General features: G+C 55.5%; 1 protein-coding gene across 10 annotated transcripts in view; it reads right to left on the minus strand.

The window, feature by feature from the left end:
* The window catches only part of SYT7 (synaptotagmin 7), a 64,079-nt gene that overhangs the window by 35,679 nt on the left and 7,520 nt on the right, over positions 1–20,880 (minus strand). For all 10 annotated transcript variants that reach the window (XM_060176299.1, XM_060176300.1, XM_060176298.1 and 7 more), the window contains exon 2: positions 2,221–2,324. In XM_060176299.1, the coding sequence (XP_060032282.1) occupies positions 2,221–2,324 (104 nt within the window). The remainder of the gene's footprint in view (positions 1–2,220; positions 2,325–20,880) is intronic.

The raw sequence follows: 20,880 nt of genomic DNA on the forward strand, positions 1-20,880 counted from the left end.
AGACTCAGCTATGCCACATCCTCTGAAGTCCCCCCTGGTTCTGTGCAGCCTCCTTTCCCTCCTGTCTGAAGTGGGGGATGGGGTGGAAGACACTCAGTGAGCCTGAGGTTCCCCAAGTCTCTCATCACAAATGTTCGTCTCTCTTTATGTCTCTGTAACCCCCCTCCCCATCCCCCAAAAACAAAAAAATAAAACAGAAAACCCTTCAGTGGCAGGGTCTGTCTGGCCTTGGTATCCATGACTGGAACCAGATGCAGTTCTCAAAAGCCATCAACTGGAAACCCACTCTCCACCCAGCCCCCTGCCAGTGCCACTACCTGGTGTCCCAGCCCCAGTCTACTGTCTCTGATCCTGTCCTCTCCCCAAGCCTGAAGTTCAGACCCCAAATATCCCACCAGGAAGCTCAGAACACCAGCGCCCCCATTGTCCTCCAGCATTGGGGCAGTGGAGGAGGGTCAGGAAGCACCCCACTGAGGGCCCCACACCCACCCCGCACACCTCCTCTTTCTCCCCAGAGGCCGGCACCTTCCACTAAGGCCACCTAACTGTGTCTTCTAGCTGGGCTGGCTGGGGGAGGTATGGGGAAGGGGGGCTACCTGTTCCAGCTGGGACATTCTGGGGGCTCCCCCTCTTCCTGCTTCAAGATCCTTCCTGTCCAGATGCAGGAGCTGGGGTGCCATGGGGAACACTGGAACGGGGGTGGGGGCAAATCCTAATATGGGGGGGGGCTGTGCCCAGGTAGGGAGTAGGGAGACATTGGTTCTGGGGTAGGGACTGAACCTCTATTTCCACCAGTCAGGGAGGGACCTGGCCAGACTGATCCAGTAAAAGCCTGCTGGAGATTAAGGAAGTTATTAATGTCTGGAGACAGGTAGTGGGGCTGTGAGCTATCACGTCACTGCTCTGATGGGGACAAGTGGGCACAAGGGCCCAGCCCTGATGCTGGGGGACTTGGAGAAAGTGGGGGGGGGGTCACTGAGAGTCCCGGTTATGGGATGAGGCTGGGAGGGGTGGTGGCCAGGTGGAAGGACCAGCTGAGATTTGGGGCTTCTGCAAGGTGGGGCTGTGTATAGAGGTGGGCAGGGGCTAGGGCTGGGGTTCCATCTCTCAGCTGCTTGGAGGGACTCCCTGTACAGCCCCACAACACACACCCGTGTGAATACACACCCCCACGACCCCAGAGCAGACACACTCAGCACGAACGTTCTTCCCGTGCCCTCACCAGCCCCCAAGGTCCCCAGTAGTTGCCTGTTCCTGCCTCCTCTCTCTGTCTGCAGACAGCCAGCCAGACAGACGGACAGGCTCTGCCTTCCCCACAGCCTCTGAGGACACTCACAGGAGTAGCCAGACCCTCCTCCCTGCCTCCTCTGAATTTCTGAGACACACCTGCAGCCAGGCCTGCTCAGGCTCAGTCACGCACACTTATACCTGGGCCAGAGATGCCCTTCCCCGCAGGGAGAAGTGGGAAGGGCGGGCATGGAGCTGCCTGCAGCCCCAAAGGTCCCAGCCTGGGCAGCCCCAGAGCAGCATTCCCAGTCTCCAGTTGGCCCCTTTTGAAGGAGGCATGCTGGGTAGGGGAGGTGTCTTTTGGAAGCAAGAGCCTGCCACCCCCACCAGGGATCAACCAGAGGGAGGTATGAAGGGCTCATTTTTGGCCCACTCTCCCTGCCTACAGTATGCAAAGTCCCCACCCCACTGTAGGGCTGGGGCGTGTGAGTGCGTGTCTGTGTGTGTGTAGCGGGTGGGCAGGCACTGTGGGCTGTGGGCACCCCTCCCCCTCAAGCCAGGGGTGATGAATGTCCCCCCTGACGGCTCCTCACTTATTAATGGCCCAATCCCGCTCGTTAATTTTCCCGACACTTGTTAAAAATGAAAAGAAGCCGTTTGTGCTTGTACAAACCCCGGCATCAGGATAGATGAACGGCTGGGAGTGGGGGGTGGGGAGGAGGTACAGGGAGCTGGGCTCTGGCATGCCCAGTCCTGAAGGGGGCCTGGTGGGGGTTGAGGAGAGGGGGTGCCCTAGCAGCTAGGTGGAGGGAGCCTTCTTGGTGTGCCTGAGAGGTGGAGGTGCATGTGCGTGAGGAATGACAGACACCTGGAGTGGCTGTGGTGACCTCGGCAGGGGCCAGTGCTGGGTGGGTCCTCTGAACAGCGCCCCCTGCAGTGGGCAGCTGTATATGTGTGTGTGGCGGGGTGAGGGGGGGTCCCCCGGAGCCTCACCAGTTTGCGCTGACACCAGTGGCAGAGGCCGCAGAGGACAACGGTGACGCTAAGGCTGATGGTGATGATGGCAGAGACCAGCAGGGCATCGCGGGTGGGCGCCCCTGGGGAAGACACGCACAAGTCAGAGCCCCACCCCCACCAGTCCCCTCATCCCAAGAAACCAGCACGGCCTCCTCTCCCTCCCACCAGCCTTCAAGTTCTTTGCTGGGTGACCTTGGGAGGGTTCCTCACTCAGTTTCCCCATCTGCAAAATAAGTGTGTGTAGTCCAGGTAGATGCCTCTCCCCCACCCCCGCTAATTCCCCTCTTCCATCAGTGCATGAGTTCTGCACCACCCCCAAAGCTGATCTTACGGGGAGAAAGAGGTCAGGGTGGCTGCCTGAGAATTCGTAGGTTAATGGGTTCAGGACCCCCAGATCTGAGGCCAGTAGTGAACTTGGGTGTCTGAGGCTGTGGACTCAAAGCAGCTGTTACCCCCAAGCTAGGAGGCTTGGGGAGGTTCTACAGAGAATAGGCAGTATGTCAGAGGGTCCCCACCCAGGCCCCAGCCTCAGGTCCTGGGGTTGCTCTAGGGAGCTGCCCCTTCCTCCCCAGGGTGGGGGTGGAGCACAGCTCTGCAAGGCTGAAGGAGCTCCCTCACTGACTAAATGGGAGGCCCCCCTCTTTCTACTTCCTGAACACAAGGGCAACCAGAGGAGTAGACCCTGCTACTTAGGAGGAAAGTGAGCCCGTAAAGAAGCTTCCGGAAGCAGGTGCAATTTCTCCAACAGGAGCTGCCTCTGCCTACCCTGAAAGGGGGGGGGCTTGTGGACTGAGAAAGCAGTACCCCCCATTCCTCTATGAAAAAGAAAATTGAGGAGACGCCAGTTGACGGTGCTGTATGTGTCAGGTGTACCACCTTGAATCTCTTCAAAGGAGAGGTCACCATACCACACCCACCATCGAGGTGCCAAGACTGAGAATCTGCCTCTTGAACTCACTTTTGTTGGATTTATTCTTTTACATTTATTGTTGATTTTGGATAGAGACAGAAAAATGGAGAGAGAAGGGAGGGAGAGAGAGAGAGAGAGAGAGAGAGGGAGAGGGAGAGGGAGAGGGAGAGGGAAGGAGAGATGCCTGTGGCATTGCTCGACTGCTCATGAAACTCCCCCCACCCCACCCCACCCCCGTAGGTGGGGATCGAGAGCTTGAACCTGGGTCCTTGCGCTCTGTAACATGTGCACTCTCACCACCTGGCTGCTTTGAAATCACATTTAAAGATGGGCAAGTGGCAATTTTGAGTTGCACCATTGTCTCTTGATTTTTTTTTTTTTTTTTGGCCTTTTTGCCACCAGGGTTATCATCACTGGGACTTGGTGCCTGCATAGCTCCACCATTCCTAGAAATTTTTTTAAATGAAGAAATGGTGAGAGATGAATATATATGGGGGGAGGGAGGGAGGGGGGAGGGAGGGAGAGAGAGAGAGAGAGAGAGAGACCTGCAGCATTGCTCCCCTCACAGGTGGGGACTGGGGGCTTGAACCCACTTACTTGCACATGGTAATGTGTGTGTTCTACTGAGTGTACCATGACTAGGGCCCCAAATTACTATCCCTTAAGAAATTGCCATGAGGTGGTCTGGGAGGTGGTGCAGAGGAGAAAACATTAGACTCTCAAGCATGAGGTCCCAAGTTCAATCCCAGGCAGCACATATACCAGAGTGATGCTTTGGTTCTCTCCCTCTCCCTCTCCCTCTCCCCCCCCTCTCTCTTCCCCCTTCATCTTTCTCATTAAATAGATACATACAATCTTTTTAGAAAAGAAGGAATGAGAAATTTCCACAAGGGTTTGTGAAGCCAGCCCTGCCCACAAGGACACAGGACCCAAATGGAAGAGAGAGACAAGAGTTCAGACCTCCAGGGACATCAACAGGCCAGAGTGTGAGCCACTGCCTGTGACAGCTGTGTGGCCTTGGACAAGCGTCTCAACCACTCAGTGCCTACCTCTCCCCCCCCCCTTATAAAGTGACAAAAGCCACGGCCCCCCTCCTTGAGCACTGTGTCAGCACTCAAGAGTCAGGGCTGATTAAACAGGAGGCCACGAGGACGGGCCATGGGAGCCACAGGAGATCTCTGAGCGGGGGCGGGGCAGGGTCTACATGGGTGTTAGCAAGTTCAAGGCCTGGCAGCCGTGAAAAAGGGTTCTGCACTGGAGGGGAGGGTCTTTTGGCCCCGAGCATCCCATAAGTGCCCCTTCTCCCCCATATACCTCCCTAGAGCGTCTTTCTTATACATTGTGCCCCCCCACACACACCCCAATCTGAACTATAGGCTAAGAAAGAGCACTGGATTCAGAGTCCAGCTTCCATCTGTGGACAAGCTGACCCTTCCTCACTCCCACACATCAGGGGTTCTCAATGCCTGGAGGCGAGAGTAACCACAGACCCTCATGGCTGAGGGAAGCATTTAGACTGTCTCCATTTATGGAAGGGGAAACCCAAGCCCAGAGGAGAGTCAAAGTAACTTGTCTGAGGTCACTCAGAGTACAGCCAGGTGCAAACCCAGGCAGTCTGCTTTGGAGTCAGCCTATGGGGGTCGCTGGTGGGTGGTTTTCAGAGCATGCTCTCTGAAACCCTATGGGTTCTTTAGGGGTTCTGGGAATTTCTTATGCGTGGTTGGGAATACAGAGCTGAGGTCCCTCGAGCCCTCTTCCATCCACTTCCCTTCCATTGCTAACGGGGTTATCATTGGGGCTTGATGCCAGCACTACAAATCCACCACTCCCAGCAGCCAGTTCTTCCTTTTTTTATTTCTAATTTTTATTAGACAGGACAGAGAGAAATTGAGGGAGGACAGAGAGATAGAGAGGGGGAGAGAAAGAGACACCTGCCAACCTGCTTCACCTTTTGTGAAGTAGACCCCCCTGCAGGTGGGGAGTGGGGCTCGAACCCCCACTTGCACTTGGTAATATGTGCACTTAACCATATTCCCCACTGTCCAGCCCCCTACACCCTCATTCCCTCATTTCCCTTCTTGGGCTTTTGCTGAGGTTTCCCCTGAAACAAAGACTTGAGGGTGCCCTGCAGCATGGGTGGACACCACCGTGATCCAGGAAGTTCACTCCCCCAACATCCTCCTGGGCCCCCCCCAGTGTCCACATGGGCCCCCTTTACCCCTCTGACAGACCTCAAAGTCAGGCTGAGACAGACACTTGCCATTGCAAGCTGCGTGGATGCCATGAACGAAAGTGACACGATGCCAGTCAGCGTTCAACGTCAACATCAAGGGGGATGAGCGTGTTCCTGCCTGTCCACCCAGAGCACAGAGTCACCAGGCCTCGGGCAAGGAGGGACCTTGGGAGTCACAGATCAGGCCCCCTGATGGGGGTGGTGGTTAAGGAGGGGTGACGAGCCCCACAAGGAGCTGACGGTCTCCCAATGACTCCCCGGGTCCTCCAGAGTGGCTGGGGACAAGCAGGCCACATGACAGGCCTCCAAATCCTTGGTGACAAGCTCTCCTGTCCCTTCAGGGTCTTCTCCAGGCACAGCTGCCCCGGGTCCTTGTGGCCCGGCCTCAGAGGACACGAGAGGTTTCAGGTCCCCTTAGCGTCAGCACATTAACACGTGGGAGGGAGGGCGCTGGACGGGGTCAGCTCTCCTTGGGTGGAGGAGAGAGACAACTGGGTCCCGGGGGGCAGGCGAGATGCAGACAAGGGTGGATGGATGATACTGAGGGTTGGGGAGCAGTGCTGGGAGCCACTGCGTGTCAGGGCGGGTCACAGCCCTGCTGCCTGGGCCTGACATGGGAATATCTGCAACTCAGAGACCAGGACGAAGGAAAACTCCTGTTCTGACCCCCCACCCTGGCCCAGCTCTGAGTACTCAGGGGCCAGCAGCCTCCACTGAGCTGGGTGCGCAGGAAACACATGTTGAAACCCTGCTTGAGAGGGGCCAGGTAATAGATAGCATGCTGGTTGAGCACATGCTACAGTGTGCAAGGACCCGGGTTCAAGTCCCTGGTCCCCACCCACAAGGGGGGGGGTGCTTCACAAGTGGTGAAGCAGGGCTATAGGTATCTGTCTTTCTCCTTCTCTGTCTCCCTCTCCCCTCTAGGTTTTTCTGTCTTTATCCAATAAATAAAATATTGAGAGAGAGAAAGCTTGAAGAACCCAGGCCTCCGAGACTAGCAAGAGTGGTGGCGACAGATGGGGGGGCGTAGCCCAGTGGTTAGTTTTCTGTCCCAGGCTTGATCCCCAGCACCTCATAAGCTGGAACCATGCTCTAGTCTCTCACTCTCTCCTTTTCTCACTCTCTCTCACAAAATAAATGAATCGGTTCAAAACGCAAAACCAGAAACAACAGAGACTGGCATTGATTAAATCTCTACTGTCTACCAGAGCACAGGGTCGTGGAAGATGGGCTGATAGCTGATCCCCCGACTCCAGCATTGCCTGGGGCTGGCTCGTTCACAGAGCTCAAAGATGTTGGAGGAATGTCCATGGCTCTCTACCTGTCGCTCAGACAGTTGGGAGAGGCTATAGCAACTGAATGTGAGAGCCTTTCTTTTTAACACACACACACACACACACACACACACACACACACACACACACACACACACACACACACACTTCCTTCTCTTCTGCCCAGCTTTGCCTCACAAACTCCTGATGTGTCTGGACTCAGGCGAAAACAAACAAAAAAATCCACCTCTTCCAGGAAGTCCTCCATAACCTCCCCAGCAGAAATACATTTCTCCTGCTTCTACTGCCCCTCACCCATCACACTGTGCCTGCACCCCTTGTTTCAGGGTATTCTGAGTAAGCTCTGGGGCTCAGAGTCAGCAGATTGGCTTCCAGTTCCTGCCCATATACTTGTGTACCCTACGACCTCATTTTGGCATGCCTTGATGTTCCCAGCCGTAACCAGGGGCTGGTGATCATCAAGGGCTGCTGTGAGGTTGAGAGGTTCGGGCACAGATACAGAGCTCAGCAAGGGGCCTGGCATGAAGCACGCAGGTCACGGCATTGGCAGAGGCCCGGCAGAAAAGCAGGCACCCAGGGGCCAAGAGAAGGCTGTTTACACAGCCGGCTCTGCCCACAGGCCAGCGCAGCTAGGGCTCACTTCTCATTCAGAGCTGTGCCCCCCCCAATCCCAGATTCTCCTGGGAGCGGGCATCAATGCAGAGGGGAGGGGGCTGGGCCAGGAGCTGGGCTGGGCTGACCTAGTCCCTCTGGGAGGGGGCAGACTGCTCTCTCTGCTCTGTCTCATCTCCTCAGCGAGTCATGATTTATGGATGAACGGGATCAAACAGGACCGCGGGCTGCTGGGATGCCCCGGGGAGCTGCTGGGGAGGGAACGGACTTCTGAGGCAAGCTCGCCAGCCGCCCAGGGGGCACCAGGGGGAGGGCAGGAGAGGGAGACAGAGCTGGTGAGCACAGGCCACAGACACACACCCAGGGTGCTCACTCTTTTTCTCACACACTTCACTCCTGGCACCAACACCCATGTGCACGCATGTCTAGCAGCTCAGCCCTGGCACACACACCCTGTTGAACACACACAGTCAAAGCCAGGAGTCTGGGGGTTCAAGGCCCCCCTCTGCCCCGGTCTGGAGTTCTCTCCTAGCTCCCACTAACATGTCTGCTCTACTTCTGTCTGTCTGGCTGAAGCAGAGCAGTGCTTCAAAATCCCAACTCAGGCTCAAATCCCAACGCTGCCCTGGACAGAATGAGGCCAGCACTGTCCACCTCCCTGGGCCCCGTAGGACTGAAGACTAGCTCAGGGTCCTGGGGCACCAGCCCTTAGCAGCTGATGCTGAGGGGCAGGGTCTTAACCCCCCACCCCCAATCCTGTGTGACCACCACACCCTTGTCCTGCTCTTGTCTTCCATTTCAGGGGAGGACGCAGGCCTGGAGAAGGAGGGGGTGGTCCTCACCACCAGGACCCAGCTGACCCCACCCCTGGTCCCCGCACCCCCGAGTCCAGCCACACCCCTCCCTCCCTCCTTTCTTCCAGAAGGAACCCCTTCCCTCCACCCTCCCTTCCTACATTGTGCCTTGCAGACCCCCATACAAAGGTGGCTTCATCTCCTCCCACACTCTGGGCTTTCGTTTGTTTTAAAGATTTATTTATTTATGAGAAAGAGAGAGAAAAAACCAGAGTGATCAAATTCACCTCATGCTTGAGAGTTCAATGCCACATCCACTGTGTCACCTCTCAGCGTGTGCTCCCTCTCCCTCTCCCTCTCCCTCTCCCTCTTTCATTTCATTTACTTATCTTTTAATAGCAAAAGAGAAATTGGGAAGGATGGGGGAGAGAAAGGGGGAGGGGTCTGGAAACCTGCTTCACCATTTGTGAAGCTTCCCACCATGCAGATGTCGACTGGGGGCTCGAATCCCATTCCTTGCACATTGTAACATGTGTACTCTGCTGGGTGCACCACCGCCCTCTCTCTCTCTTTCCCTCTCCCCCTCCCCCTCTCTGTCTCTAATGCAGTACCAGAGACCTATATCAGACTCTCATGCAAATCTTCTGCCAAGAGCCACCACCCTCCACCCCATCCCAGTTTCCCATTTGCACTTGTTTTTATAGAAGACACATAAAGACAAGCCCTGCTCTCCACCCACCATGAGGCTCTGCTTACCTTGTCTCTGCTGCTCTCATGCAAGGCTGGGGATCAAACTCAAGACGTCAAGTGAGCAAGGCAGGTGCTTTACCTATGGAGCCACTGCCCTGACCCTCCACATTACTCCCTGCTTCACCCGTAACTGAGGCATTTCCATCACTATCATTTAACGCTTAGCACCTCCCCAAGCTGAGAGCACGTGGAGGGCTAAGACCCCTGTCACTCATCTCTGTGGCCTCCATCTGGCATACAGGAGAGGCCTGATCAATAAATGCTGAACAAATGCATACAATTATTCAAGACCCACCTCCTCCAGGAAGCCCTCCCTGATGACAAGCACTCACAGCAGTCTCTACCTTCTTCAGATAGAAATTCACTGACTTTCTGTCTAGACCCCTCTTTTGGGGGCAGTGGGGTAAGAAACTGTCTCCCCGGGAGTCGGGCGTAGCTCAGCAGGTTAAGCGCAGATGGCGCAAAGCACAACGATTGTCATAAGGATCCCGGTTCGAGCCCCCTATCCAACAACGATGACAGCAATAACAACAACAATGATAAAACAACAAGGGCAACAAAAGGGAAAATAAATAAATAAATAAATAAATGAGAAAAAAAAAGAAACTGTCTCCCCGTAGCTTGTGATCACACACACACACACACACACACACACACACACACACACACACACAGAGTCTATAGCCCAGAATATAATGCAGAGAAGTTGCTAGATGTCTTGGAAACCTATGCGCATACACCGTGTTCCCAGAACCCATTTGCCCTGAGACACTGTGGGGGTTGACATACACACCCTCATAGCCAGTCTCTCTAGAGCTTCCCCATCACCCCACGCCCTCCCAGCCTACAGCACTTCCCACTTTGGGACATTCCAGATTCCCAGGCCACTGACCCCTTTACCAAATGCCTTTCATCAGAGTCACGGAGGCATGTTCAATGCGGTCCTGTTTGATGCTCATCTTGCAAGGAGGGAAGCGGAGGCTCAGAGAAGTTCAGCCCTTGCCCCAGAGCACATAGCAGTTGAGGGACAGAGCCGGGAGTCTAAACCCTCAAGCCCTAAGGCTCCTACTCTCATTTTTGAAACAAGCCTCCCTGAAGGCACAAGGAAGAAACAGGAAACGAAGGCCAGGCAGTGGTGCACCCAGTTGAGCATATGCACTACAATGTGCAAGGAACCAGGTTCAAGTCCCTCCCACTCCTTCCCCACCTGCAGTGGGTAAGCTTCATGGGTGGTGAAGCAGTTCTGCAGGGGTCTCTCTTTCTCTCCTCTCCCTTCCTATTTCTGTGTAAAAAAAGAAAAAGGGACTGAGTGGTGGCACTCACAGTTGAGCTCACACATTGCCATGTGCAAGGACCAAGGATCAAGCCCCCACTCTCCACCTGCAAGGGGGAAGTTTCATGAGCAGTGAAACAGGTCTGCAAGTGTCTCTCTCTCTCTCTGTCTCCCCCTTCCCTCTCAATTTCTCTGTCCTGTCAAAAAAAAGAAAGAAAGAAAGAAAGAAAGAAAGAAAGAAGAAGCTGAGTGAACAGGGACACAAGAGCTACCAAGGGAATGACTCCACCTCCCCCAAGAACTTAACCAGACAGACCCACACCTCAGAGACTCCCCTCCCCTGTCACCCACACACTTTCTGGGACTATTCTCTGCATCCCCTGGCCCAGGACTGGTTCTGGGGAGATCTTAGCACAGGTAGGGTCAGATGGCAGGTGGGGGGAGGCAGGGAGGAGTAGGGGGCAGAGTACTGTCTCCTGTGTGAACAGCCTGCGGGGTATAAAGCTGGGGGTGGTGGGGGCTACATCCGCTAGCACCTTCCCAGCCTGGCCTGTCTCCTCCCACCTGAGTCTGCTCAGTCATGAAGCCTCCTGCCAGTCCTGATGCCAGCATGAATGCCATGCAAGGTGGGGAGCCCGAGTCATAGAATTGCTGAGCACAGAGCCTGCAGAGCTTGGGAAGGGGGTGGGTGGAGCATTTACAAGCACAGAGCCTACCATCCCCAGGGCTGTTGAGCCTGGGGGGGCATTTTTAGTACCTTTGTCCCTTCCCTCAACAGAACACATGAAAGCAGGCGGGCGGAGGACAGAGTTGGGAGAAAAGCAACAGGAAAGTCACGGAGTAAACTTTGAAGCTCAGACAGGCCTCTCCTGCACTCTACCTCCCCACCCACCCCCAACCCCTCCCTGTCAGTCACCCCTCTCAGAACAGGTGCAACTCATCCTTTGTAACAGGACAGAGTAACCATGAAGGCTGGGGAGATGGGAGAAGAGAAAGGAGAGAGTGTGTGAGCAGGAGAGAGAGAAAGAGAGAGTTCCTGGTGCTCTTGGGCCTCAGCACAGTCTGAGAACCCCTTAGAAGCCCCCTAAGACCTCACCAGGGCCAGCAGTAAGACCGGAGAAACAGGGAGCCCAGAAGGGTGCTGTTTTTGGAAAGTTACACGTCCCTGAAAACAGAGGCTTAGCAGGAGCAAGTCTCCCCAGCCTTGACCATAATCAAAACAGATAATGTGCAAGTGAGAGAGCTGGAGAGAGAGAGAGAGAGAGAGAGAGAGAGAGAGAGAGAGAGAGAGAGAGAGAACCCGCCAGCAGGGGCCGCAGAGGCCGGCTAAAGGCAGCCGGTTTAGAATTCTGAGCAGCAGCTGCCAAGTGAGTAAACATCGAAGAGAGGATTATCTGAACGGCCCCGGAGCTGTTCCAGCAAGAAATTGGACGGGGACATGGCAGTCTCCAGAAGAACTGGACTCCTCATCACAGGGGAGCCAGAGGGCCTTGTCCATGCCCGCCCTGCCTTGGCTCCTCTCGTATCCAGTGCGGCCTTGGTGTAATGACTCACACTCACTCAGCACCCCAATGGTTCACAAAGAGCTGCAGGGTTTACTCAGGGCTTCGTGTCCATGGCTGTACTGAAGCAAGGTGACAGGACTGTCTGCTGCCTGGTGACCTCTGCCCCTCACTGCAGCCACTCTCACCTCTCACAGCATTTTGTGTGGGGCAGCCTGGTATGTGTGGCTTCAGAAGAAGAGGGGGCATGGAGAGAGAGAGAGACAAACTCCAAGAAGGTCTGAAAGGGTCAAAGCCTTTCAGGATGACTGGGGCCAGGTGCCAGATCTGAGCAGGGAGTACAGGCTAGAGGGTGGGCAGCCAAGAGCCACTGCGACCTGCCACTCTCTCCATGCAGCCTGGTCCCAAGGCTGATGTCCAGATGCTCAGGGCCATTGTGTCCAAAGGAACAGCAAGACTCCAGGGAGGAGGGAGATGAGGAGGAGGAAGAGGAAGAGGGGGAGGACAAGAGGAAGGAGAGAAGGAGGAGGGGGGAGAGGAGAGGGGGAGGGGGAAGAAGAGGACAGAGGAGAAGGGAGAGAAAGAGGGGGGAGAGGAGAAGGGAGAGGGGGAAGAAGAGGACAGAGGAGAAGGGAGAGGAGGAGGGGGGAGAGAAGAAGGGAGAGGGGGAAGAAGAGGACAGAGGAGAAGGGAGAGGAGGAGGGGGGAGAGGAGAAGGGAGAGGGGGAAGAAGAGGACAGAGGAGAAGGGAGAGGAGGAGGGGGGAGAGGAGAGGGGGAGGGGGAAGAAGAGGACAGAGGAGAAGGGAGAGGAGGAGGAGGGAGAGGAGAAGGGAGAGGGGGAAGAAGAGGACAGAGGAGAAGGGAGAGGAGGAGGGGGGAGAGGAGAGGGGAGAGGGGGAAGAAGAGGACAGAGGAGAAGGGAGAGGAGGAGGGGGGAGAGGAGAGGGAGAGGGGGAAGAAGAGGACAGAGGAGAAGGGAGAGGAGGAGGGGGGAGAGGAGAAGGGAGAGGGGGAAGAAGAGGACAGAGGAGAAGGGAGAGGAGGAGGGGGGAGAGGAGAAGGGAGAGGGGGAAGAAGAGGACAGAGGAGAAGGGAGAGGAGGAGGGGGGAGAGGAGAGGGAGAGGGGGAAGAAGAGGACAGAGGAGAAGGGAGAGGAGGAGGGGGGAGAGGAGAAGGGAGAGGGGGAAGAAGAGGACAGAGGAGAAGGGAGAGGAGGAGGGGGGAGAGGAGAGGGAGAGGGGGAAGAAGAGGACAGAGGAGAAGGGAGAGGAGGAGGGGGAGAGGAGAGGGAGAGGGGGAAGAAGAGGACAGAGGAGAAGGGAGAGGAGGAGGGGGGAGAGGAGAGGGAGAGGGGGAAGAAGAGGACAGAGGAGAAGGGAGAGGAGGAGGGGGGAGAGGAGAGGGGGAGAGGGAAGAAGAGGACAGAGGAGAAGGGAGAGGAGGAGGGGGGAGAGGAGAGGGGGAGGATAAGGAGGGAGAGGGGGAGGAGGAGAGGGAGAGGGGGAGGATTGGGAGAGGTGGAAGAAGAGAGGAGGAAGGAGAGGATGAGGAAGAGGAGGGAGAGGAACAAAGGAGGAAGGGAGCAGGAGAGAAGGAGGTGAGGAGGAGGAGAAAGGAGAGGAGAAGGGGGAGGAGGAGAAGGAGGGAAAGGAGAAGTAGTAGTAGTAGTAGTAGTAGTAGGAGGAGGAGGAGGAGGAGGAGGAGGATGCCCTCTGAGCCAGGCTCAGGGCATGGGAACAGATGTGGGGATTTGCAGTGCTCAAGTGCAGGCTTTGACCACTCCTAACTCCTATGAATAATGCATCATGGGGTCTTGGCCTAAATCAGCATCTTATTGTTATTAATAATACACACTGCACAAAGCTAGGCTTGGGCCTGGGGTGCTGTGCTTCATGCATAGAGCTCAGGGTACTTGAACCCCTTGTGCTGATGATTCAACCCTATGTCCCCATGTCAGAGGCTTCCCTACAGGCCAGGCACCTGTCTTGAACCCCACCCCCCAAGATCCTCCCACCTGAGGCTCCAAGAAAGGGAAGCCACCGTCAGGCTGCTGGTTAGGATAGAGGGAACCTGAGAGGTGCTTTCAGAGGGGTCTTTCCACCATATCCTGGGGTATCACCCGCCCCACAGATGTTAGGGCTGAGCCACCAAGACTGCATCCCCTAGCTCTGTCCATGGTGCTGACACAGCCACCAGTTGCCTTGTCCATGGTGCTGAAACAGACCTAGGTCCTGGCGGCAGGCCCGTCCCCCAGGGGGCTCTGAGCACCGCCCCCGACGAGGGTCCAAGCGACCAGAACCTTCTCTCAGCACCGTAGCTTCGTGGTCTGACTGTCCTCTGCCCTCCCCTGCTCGGCCATCCCCAGACTGACCACAGCAGCGGCCAGCCCACCTCAAGAACCCCCTTCCTTTCGTGAAGCGCTCAGATCTGATTTGGGACCCAAAGCAACCTCCCAGTTAGAGCAAATGTCATCTCCCAGTCTCTGGAGGGAGGCCCACACACCGCTTCCTAGCGGCGGGTGCGGGTACTGCGCACAGAGCAAGACACAGAAGGTCCCCAGCGGTGGCGCTGGGCGGGTGGGAGAGGAGCAGCAGACGGTCTGGCCCCCGCCGCCCCCTCACCCCTCCTGGGGCCAATCTGGCGCTCTGAGTCTGCAAGGCTGTCCAACACCCTCACCCTCCAGGCTGCCGCCTGCTCTCGGCTGCCTCTGCAGGTCTCTGCCATATTTCCCATGCAAGGTGCCACCAGGCCTAGGGAAGCTTTCACCTCCCGCCTTCTGCCCCAGGGCAGGAGGGCAGACCCAGCCAGACAAGCACAATTCTTCAAAATATGTATCACTTATTTTAACAATAGAGAAATACCACACAGTGAGAGAGAGAGAGAGAGAGAAGAAGAAGAAGAAGAAGAAGAAGAAGAAGAAGAAGAAGAAGAGGAGGAGGAGGAGGAGGAGGAGGAGGAGGAGGAGGAGGAGGAAGAGGAGGAGGAAGAATGGCAAAGCACTGTCCAGCTCTGGGTTATAATGGTGCTGGGGATTGACCATGAGGCTTTGGAGCCTCAAGCACAAAAGTCTTTTGCAAAATGGTTATGCTAGTTCCCCAGCCCACAAGTACGATTATTTATTTTTATGCATAAGGGTTTTCAGTGTCGTTTTTGTGCCTCCCTGCATGAACCTACCTCTCCTACCTGAGTCTTTAAAAAATATTTTTATGTATTATTGGATAAAGAGAGAGAAATTGAGAAAGAAGGGTGAAATAGAGAGAGACAATGAGACACCTGAAACCCTGCTTTACCACTTGTGAAGGTTTCTCCTCTGCATGTGGAGACCAGGGCTTGAACCTGCATCCTTGCACACTGTAATGTGTGTGCTTAACCAGGTGTGCCACTGCCTGGTCCCCCTGACTAACACACACACACACACACACTTGCATCCTCTCTCTTTCTCTCTCTCTCTCTCTTTCTCTCTATGTCTTAGCTAGAAGGCAAGAGTCAAAGAGGGAGGCCAGAGAGAGAAGGAGAGACACCACAGCACTGCTCTGCCACTTGTGAAGCTTCCCCTGTGCAGGTGTGCCCACATGGCGGCCAGAGTCTCAAACCTGGTCCTCTTTCTTGGGAAGTATGTGCTCTACCAGGTGAAATATCCCACACCCCAACCAAGTAAAACTTTTTTTTTTTGCCTCCATGGTTATTGCTGGGGCCAGTGCTGGTACTCAGGCTCGGGCTTGCACTATGAGTCCACTGCTCCTGGAGGCCATTCCCCCCCGTTTTTGTTGCCCTTGTTATTATTGTTATTGCTGCCATTGTTGTTGGATAGGACAGAGAGAAATTGAGAGATGAGGGAAGGACAGAGAGGAAGAGAGAAAGATAGACACCTGCTTCACTGCTTGTCAAACGACCCCTCCTGCAGGTGGGGAACCAGGGTCTCAAACTGGGATCCTTACACTGGTCCTTGGACTTTGTACAATGTGTGCTTAACCTGTTGAGCTACCACCTGGCCCCAACCTTTTTTCTTTTAATTTTTATTTATATTTATTTTTGGATAAAGGCAGTCAGAAATCAAAAGAGAGGAGTCAGGCGGTAACGCAGCAGGTTAAGCGCAGGTGGCACAAAGTGCAAGGACTGGCATAAGGATCTGGTTCGAGCCCCTGGCTCCCCACCTGTGGGGAGTTCACTTCACTGGTAGTGAAGCAGGTCTGCAGGTGTCTATCTTTCTCTCCCCCACTCTGTCTTCCCCTCCTCTCTCCATTTCTCTCTGTCCTATCCAACAACGATGACATCAATAACAATAATAGCTGCAACAATAAAACAGCAAGGGCAACAAAAGGGAATAAGTAAATATTTTTAAAAGAAATCAAAAGGGAAGGGAATGATAGGGAGATAGACAAAAGAGACACCCACTACACTGCTTCACCACCAACAAAGCTTTCCCTCTGCAGGTGGGTACCAGAGGCTCGAACCTGGGTCCTTGTGCATTGTAACATGTGCTCTCAACCAGGTATACCACCACCACCTGGCCCCCAGGTATAACCTTTTACTTATTTTTTTTTAAAAAAAGGTGAACATAAAGACCTGCCATATGCTTCCCCCAGGGCAGAAGGTCCATACCTCAAACCCACCCACCCAGACAAGAAGCCTCCCTTGGAAAAAGTGAACAGTGCCAACACACACACATACACACACACACACACACACACACACACACACACACGAGGATTGCTTGATGTTAGCTTCACCAGGCATAGAAAGTCTGGTCCTGGGAGTTGGGCGGTAGTGCAGCGGGTTAAGTGCACGTGGTGTAAGGATCCCGGCTTGAGCCTCCGGCTCCCCACCTGCAGGGGAGTCACTTCACAGGTGGTGAAGCAGGTCTGCAGGTGTCTGTCTTTCTCTCTCCCTCTCTGTCTTCCCCTCCTCTCTCCATTTCTCTCTGTCCTATCCAACAATGACGACATCAGTAACAACAACAATAATAACTACAACAATAAAACAAGGGCAACAAAAGAGAAAAAAATATATATGAAAGTCTGGTCCTTCTAAGATCAAAGCAACAAGAACCAATAAAACCATCTGAAGACAAAACCCCAAGTCGCGCCTCGCTCCCCCCACATCCAAGCGGGGAGTCAAGAGAACAGCCTTTAATTACAGCAGGCAAAGTGAGTATCATTTGTTGAGCACTTACTACAGGCTCTTCCCTGTGCTAAAAGCTCTGCTAACATGAGCTCATCCAGCCTCACCCTCCATCCCCCCACCCCAGGAGAGAAGCACCACAACCAGCACCCCCCCTAGAAGGGCAAAGCGGGGCTCAGAGAGGTGAGGCGACAGCGTAGGGCAATGAGTGCTGACTCCAGGAGCCACACCTGCTGGTCTTATTGTTACAGCACAGCTGAAATCCCCAGCTTCATTCTCTCCTGTTCTGGAAGCCCTTAGGGTCCCTTGAGGTGTCCCCAAGACCCCCCCCCCCCAAGTTTCAGTGTCTCAGCCAGGGGCCACAAGGAGGCAGACAGGAACACTTCACTCCCCCACAACACTTAATGTGGCTACAAAGTGCTTTCACAGCAGCCCTTAAGACACCAAGGGGTGGGTAGGGACAGCGGGCAGCAACTGTGGTGCTGGAGAGAAAGCTCAGAGAAAGCTCAGGCTCAGAGGATTAAGTGCCTCACACTAAGTCACACCACGAGAGGGAGGCAGTGCCACCATTTACAGGCAGTCACTGAGACTCCCAGCCAGCCCGGTGTTCTCTCTTCCCACTTCCTCAAGGCTGGGGGTGCTGGGTGCAAGCTGGGGTGGGTGGGTGGGGAGTCTTTTAAGGGTCTTCACCTCCGGAGCCCCTGACCTGGGATGCTCCCCCCTCCCCCTTGCTCCCTAGGGTCCCATCGGTTGGCTGGGCTCTAATGTGGAGTCTCGGAGTCTGATTCTAAATGAAAAACATTTTTTTCCAGGCAATTACCTCCTGCTAATTAGGAGGCGAGGCTGCCAGTCCCTGGGCCCCAGGCTGACCCCTTTTCTTAAGTCCCAAGGATTGGGGGTGCTCCGGAGGTTCTGAGTAGCAGCACCAGACACAGATGCTGCCTGGGGTCCCACAGAGAAAGACTAGGAGAACGGGAAACTTTTGCTGGGGGTGGGGGGGCTGGTTGAGGAGTCAGAGAGACAGGTGGGATGCAGGACGGTGGGAGGGAGGGATGGAACACTCTTCAGAGCCAGGAGACAAGAAGCTGGAGGAGCCTGGAGTTGCCACTTGGAGTGAGAGAGACACTCTGTGTTAGGAGTAGCAATGGTGGGGGTGCTGGGAGATCTGGGGAGACAGGATGTGTCTTGGAAGGAAGGAGGGAAGGAGGCAGCCTCTCAGGAAGCCAGGAAACAGAAGTGGGGGGGAGGCAGGCTTGCCCTCTGCAGAGGGAGAGGAAGGAAGCAAGCCCCGGAAAAGGATGAAGGCTCCTGGAAGGGGAAGGAGAAAGGAAGGATGGGAGGAAGGAAAGCCCTGGGGGGAGGGGGGGTGCTGGGGAGAAGCGCGAAGAAGGACAGCTGGAGTGGGAAGTGTTCTCTCTACGTCACTGTCCTTGAGCCTCCCAATGTCAGTGCCCAGCCAGCCGGGTGGGCATGGCCTCCTCTGCAGCCACAGGTGCAGGAGGCGGATGCCAAGCCACCAGCCAGCTGAGTGCCTTCCCCAGCCCCTGCCACCCTTGCCAGCAGGGCTTCTGCCAGTGACCCTCCCAGGATGGCTGTGGTTCATCCTGCCCACTGAACAGAGGGAAGGCTGGGGCCCAGAGAGGGACTGGTGTCTGTGCAAGGTCACACAGCAAAAAGGGACCTGAAAGCCAGAGCCAAGAGCCTGTCCTGTTCAGTTCTGGGCAAAGCCAAGAGTCAGAAATAAAGACAGGCCTTGATGGCCAGATGGTGGTCCCTGAGGAGCTTGGGGGTGATAACAGAGGGAGCCAGGGGAGCTGGGGGCTGGAAGGAGAGCAAGGAAGCCACCAGGGATGACATGGCTGCAGGGGTCTGAGTCCCAGCCAGAGTAAGCAAAAGCCTGGTTCTAATTCTGGCAGCAGGACCAAAGCCTTGGGGATCCCCTCACCCCAATGCTGAATTACCTGAAAGTGCTCATAGATCCACAGCCTCCCAAGGCTCAGGCCCAGCCATAGAAAATTCTAGGCTCCAGCTCCCAATGGGAGTCACAGTTATGTGTCACAAGGGTTCCTTGAAGCCCCACATTGGGGGTCAGGTGGGGCTACAGACTTGCTCAAGTCCTAGAGACACTGAAACACGGGTTCTAGTCCTGGTTCTGCCCATGCTGAGCTAGAGGGTGGCTTTGGGCAGATCACTGACTCCACTCTCTGGGCTGGCTGCTTCTATCTGTACCATCAGAGGAGAGGTCCAAAGCCAGGGTAGGTCCCAGGGACTTGTGAGCCCAAGCTCCTGGGTTTGATCTCTAGCACCACCTGCAGCCAGAGCTAAGCAGAGCTCTTGTCGAAAGAAAGAAAGAAAGAAGGAAAGAAAGAAAGAAAGAAAGAAAGAAAGAAAGAAAGAAAGAAAGAAAGAGAGAAAGAAAGAAAGAGAGGAAGAGGTTTAAAAGGGCAGGAGCAGAGATACAAGCAAATGATGTACCCAAAGGCTGACAGCCATTGGCTCATCAAATCTTCCCCACTGCCTTCTGAAACCGGGGCTCTGAAATGAGGCACAGAGAGGTTAAGCCACTGGCCCCAGGTCACACAGCAACCTGGGATTGGAAGCTCATTCCTCCAGCACCAGAGTCTATGCTGTTGCTGCTCTCTGTGTGGGTTTTCCCCCTGAGTGACAGTCCAGCCCCCAGGTGCTTGTGTCCCTAAGTTCTGGTCCCCTGGCTGTCCTGTGTGAATGAGGGACATGCCCTGCACTCACTCCTGGGCCTGCGCTGGCTCCCTGCTTCTACATCAGCTCCTGTCTGCTCAAAGTGGAGTGGCTCCATCAGGGGAGGGTGGTGGAGAGAGGGGGACCAGCTGACTGGTGGGGGTTGTGGCCACATGACAATGACGTGAGCTGCCACACCCCTGCTCCTTGGGTTGGGGGGTGCTTGTACGTCACACCTCACACCTGGCAGCAACCCCACCTCCAGGTTCCTTCCTCACGCCTCTCCCAGGACAGAAGTGAATGCCTCTCTCAGGACAGAAGCAGATGCCTCCCCAGGAGGAAGCAGGCACAGGCCCAGCCTGGCTCCCACGGCCCAGAGATGCCAGCCAAGTCGGGGGCGGAGAGGGAGACAGAGGCATCGACCAGAGGCTCGGGGTGGCCTGGGAGGTGTGGGGAGGCACCCAGCCTGTCTTGAGACCCAGCCCTCCTTTGGGGCTAAGCCCTAAAGCTGGGGGTGTCTCAAGACCCCGGAGACAGGGCTCCCCTGTGCCAGTGCCCCAGATGGGGCCAGACAGGGGGAACTGGGGATGGAGGGTCCGTCCACCACTGCAGAACTGGACTGTGCAGCTGTGGCAGCTTCTCGGCCTAGTAACTACTACACACACACACACACACACACACACATACACACACACACACACACACACACCCTGCCCCGCCCCACCCCGCCCCTCCTCATCCCTGTTCTCTCCTCCCCCTGCCCAGGCATCTCAGTGCCTGGTATTTTTAGGCCTCAGCTGACAGGCTGTGAAATCGCTCCCTTCACACCTCCCCAAGCAGGCGGGGGCTGCAGAGGGAGAGGGGGTGGGGGGGACACACACAGCGATTCACCAGGCTCCTCTGGGGTGGCAGGTGCCAAGCAGGGAGCGAGGGAACAACAGCTCCTCCAGGAGAGAGGAGAAAGGTGGGGACCAGGTGGGCACTGGCCCCGCCCCCACCAGAGAGGAACAGGACACACTGTATGAGTCTGAGGGGGCTCCCCTTCCAAAGCACTTTTTGGGGACACCCTCGGAGCTCAGCTCTGTCGGGACTTCCTTCCTTTGGGAACGGGGCTGGCTGGGATCCCAGTGGGGTAAGAGAGGTGTAGGGCAGTGTGGCCTACTGGTTAGGATCTGGGCGTGGAGAGCAGCTGGTGGGAATCTCGTCCCTGCCCTGGCATGTGATGGGGAGGGTGGACACTCCAGGCCTCTGTTTCCTCACCTGGATTACAGACAAGGTAGCCTCTCTTATGAGGATGAAATGAAACCACATATGGAGTAGTGGGGCCAGGTGGTGATACCTCCAGTAGAGCACACCCATTGCAGTGCACAAAGACCCTACTTCGAGCTCCCAGTCCCCACCTGTAGAGTGGAAGTTTCTTGAGTGGTGGAACAGTGCTGCAGGTGT

Source organism: Erinaceus europaeus, chromosome 17, assembly GCF_950295315.1.
Source record: "Erinaceus europaeus chromosome 17, mEriEur2.1, whole genome shotgun sequence".
NCBI classification, from domain to species: domain Eukaryota; kingdom Metazoa; phylum Chordata; class Mammalia; order Eulipotyphla; family Erinaceidae; genus Erinaceus; species Erinaceus europaeus.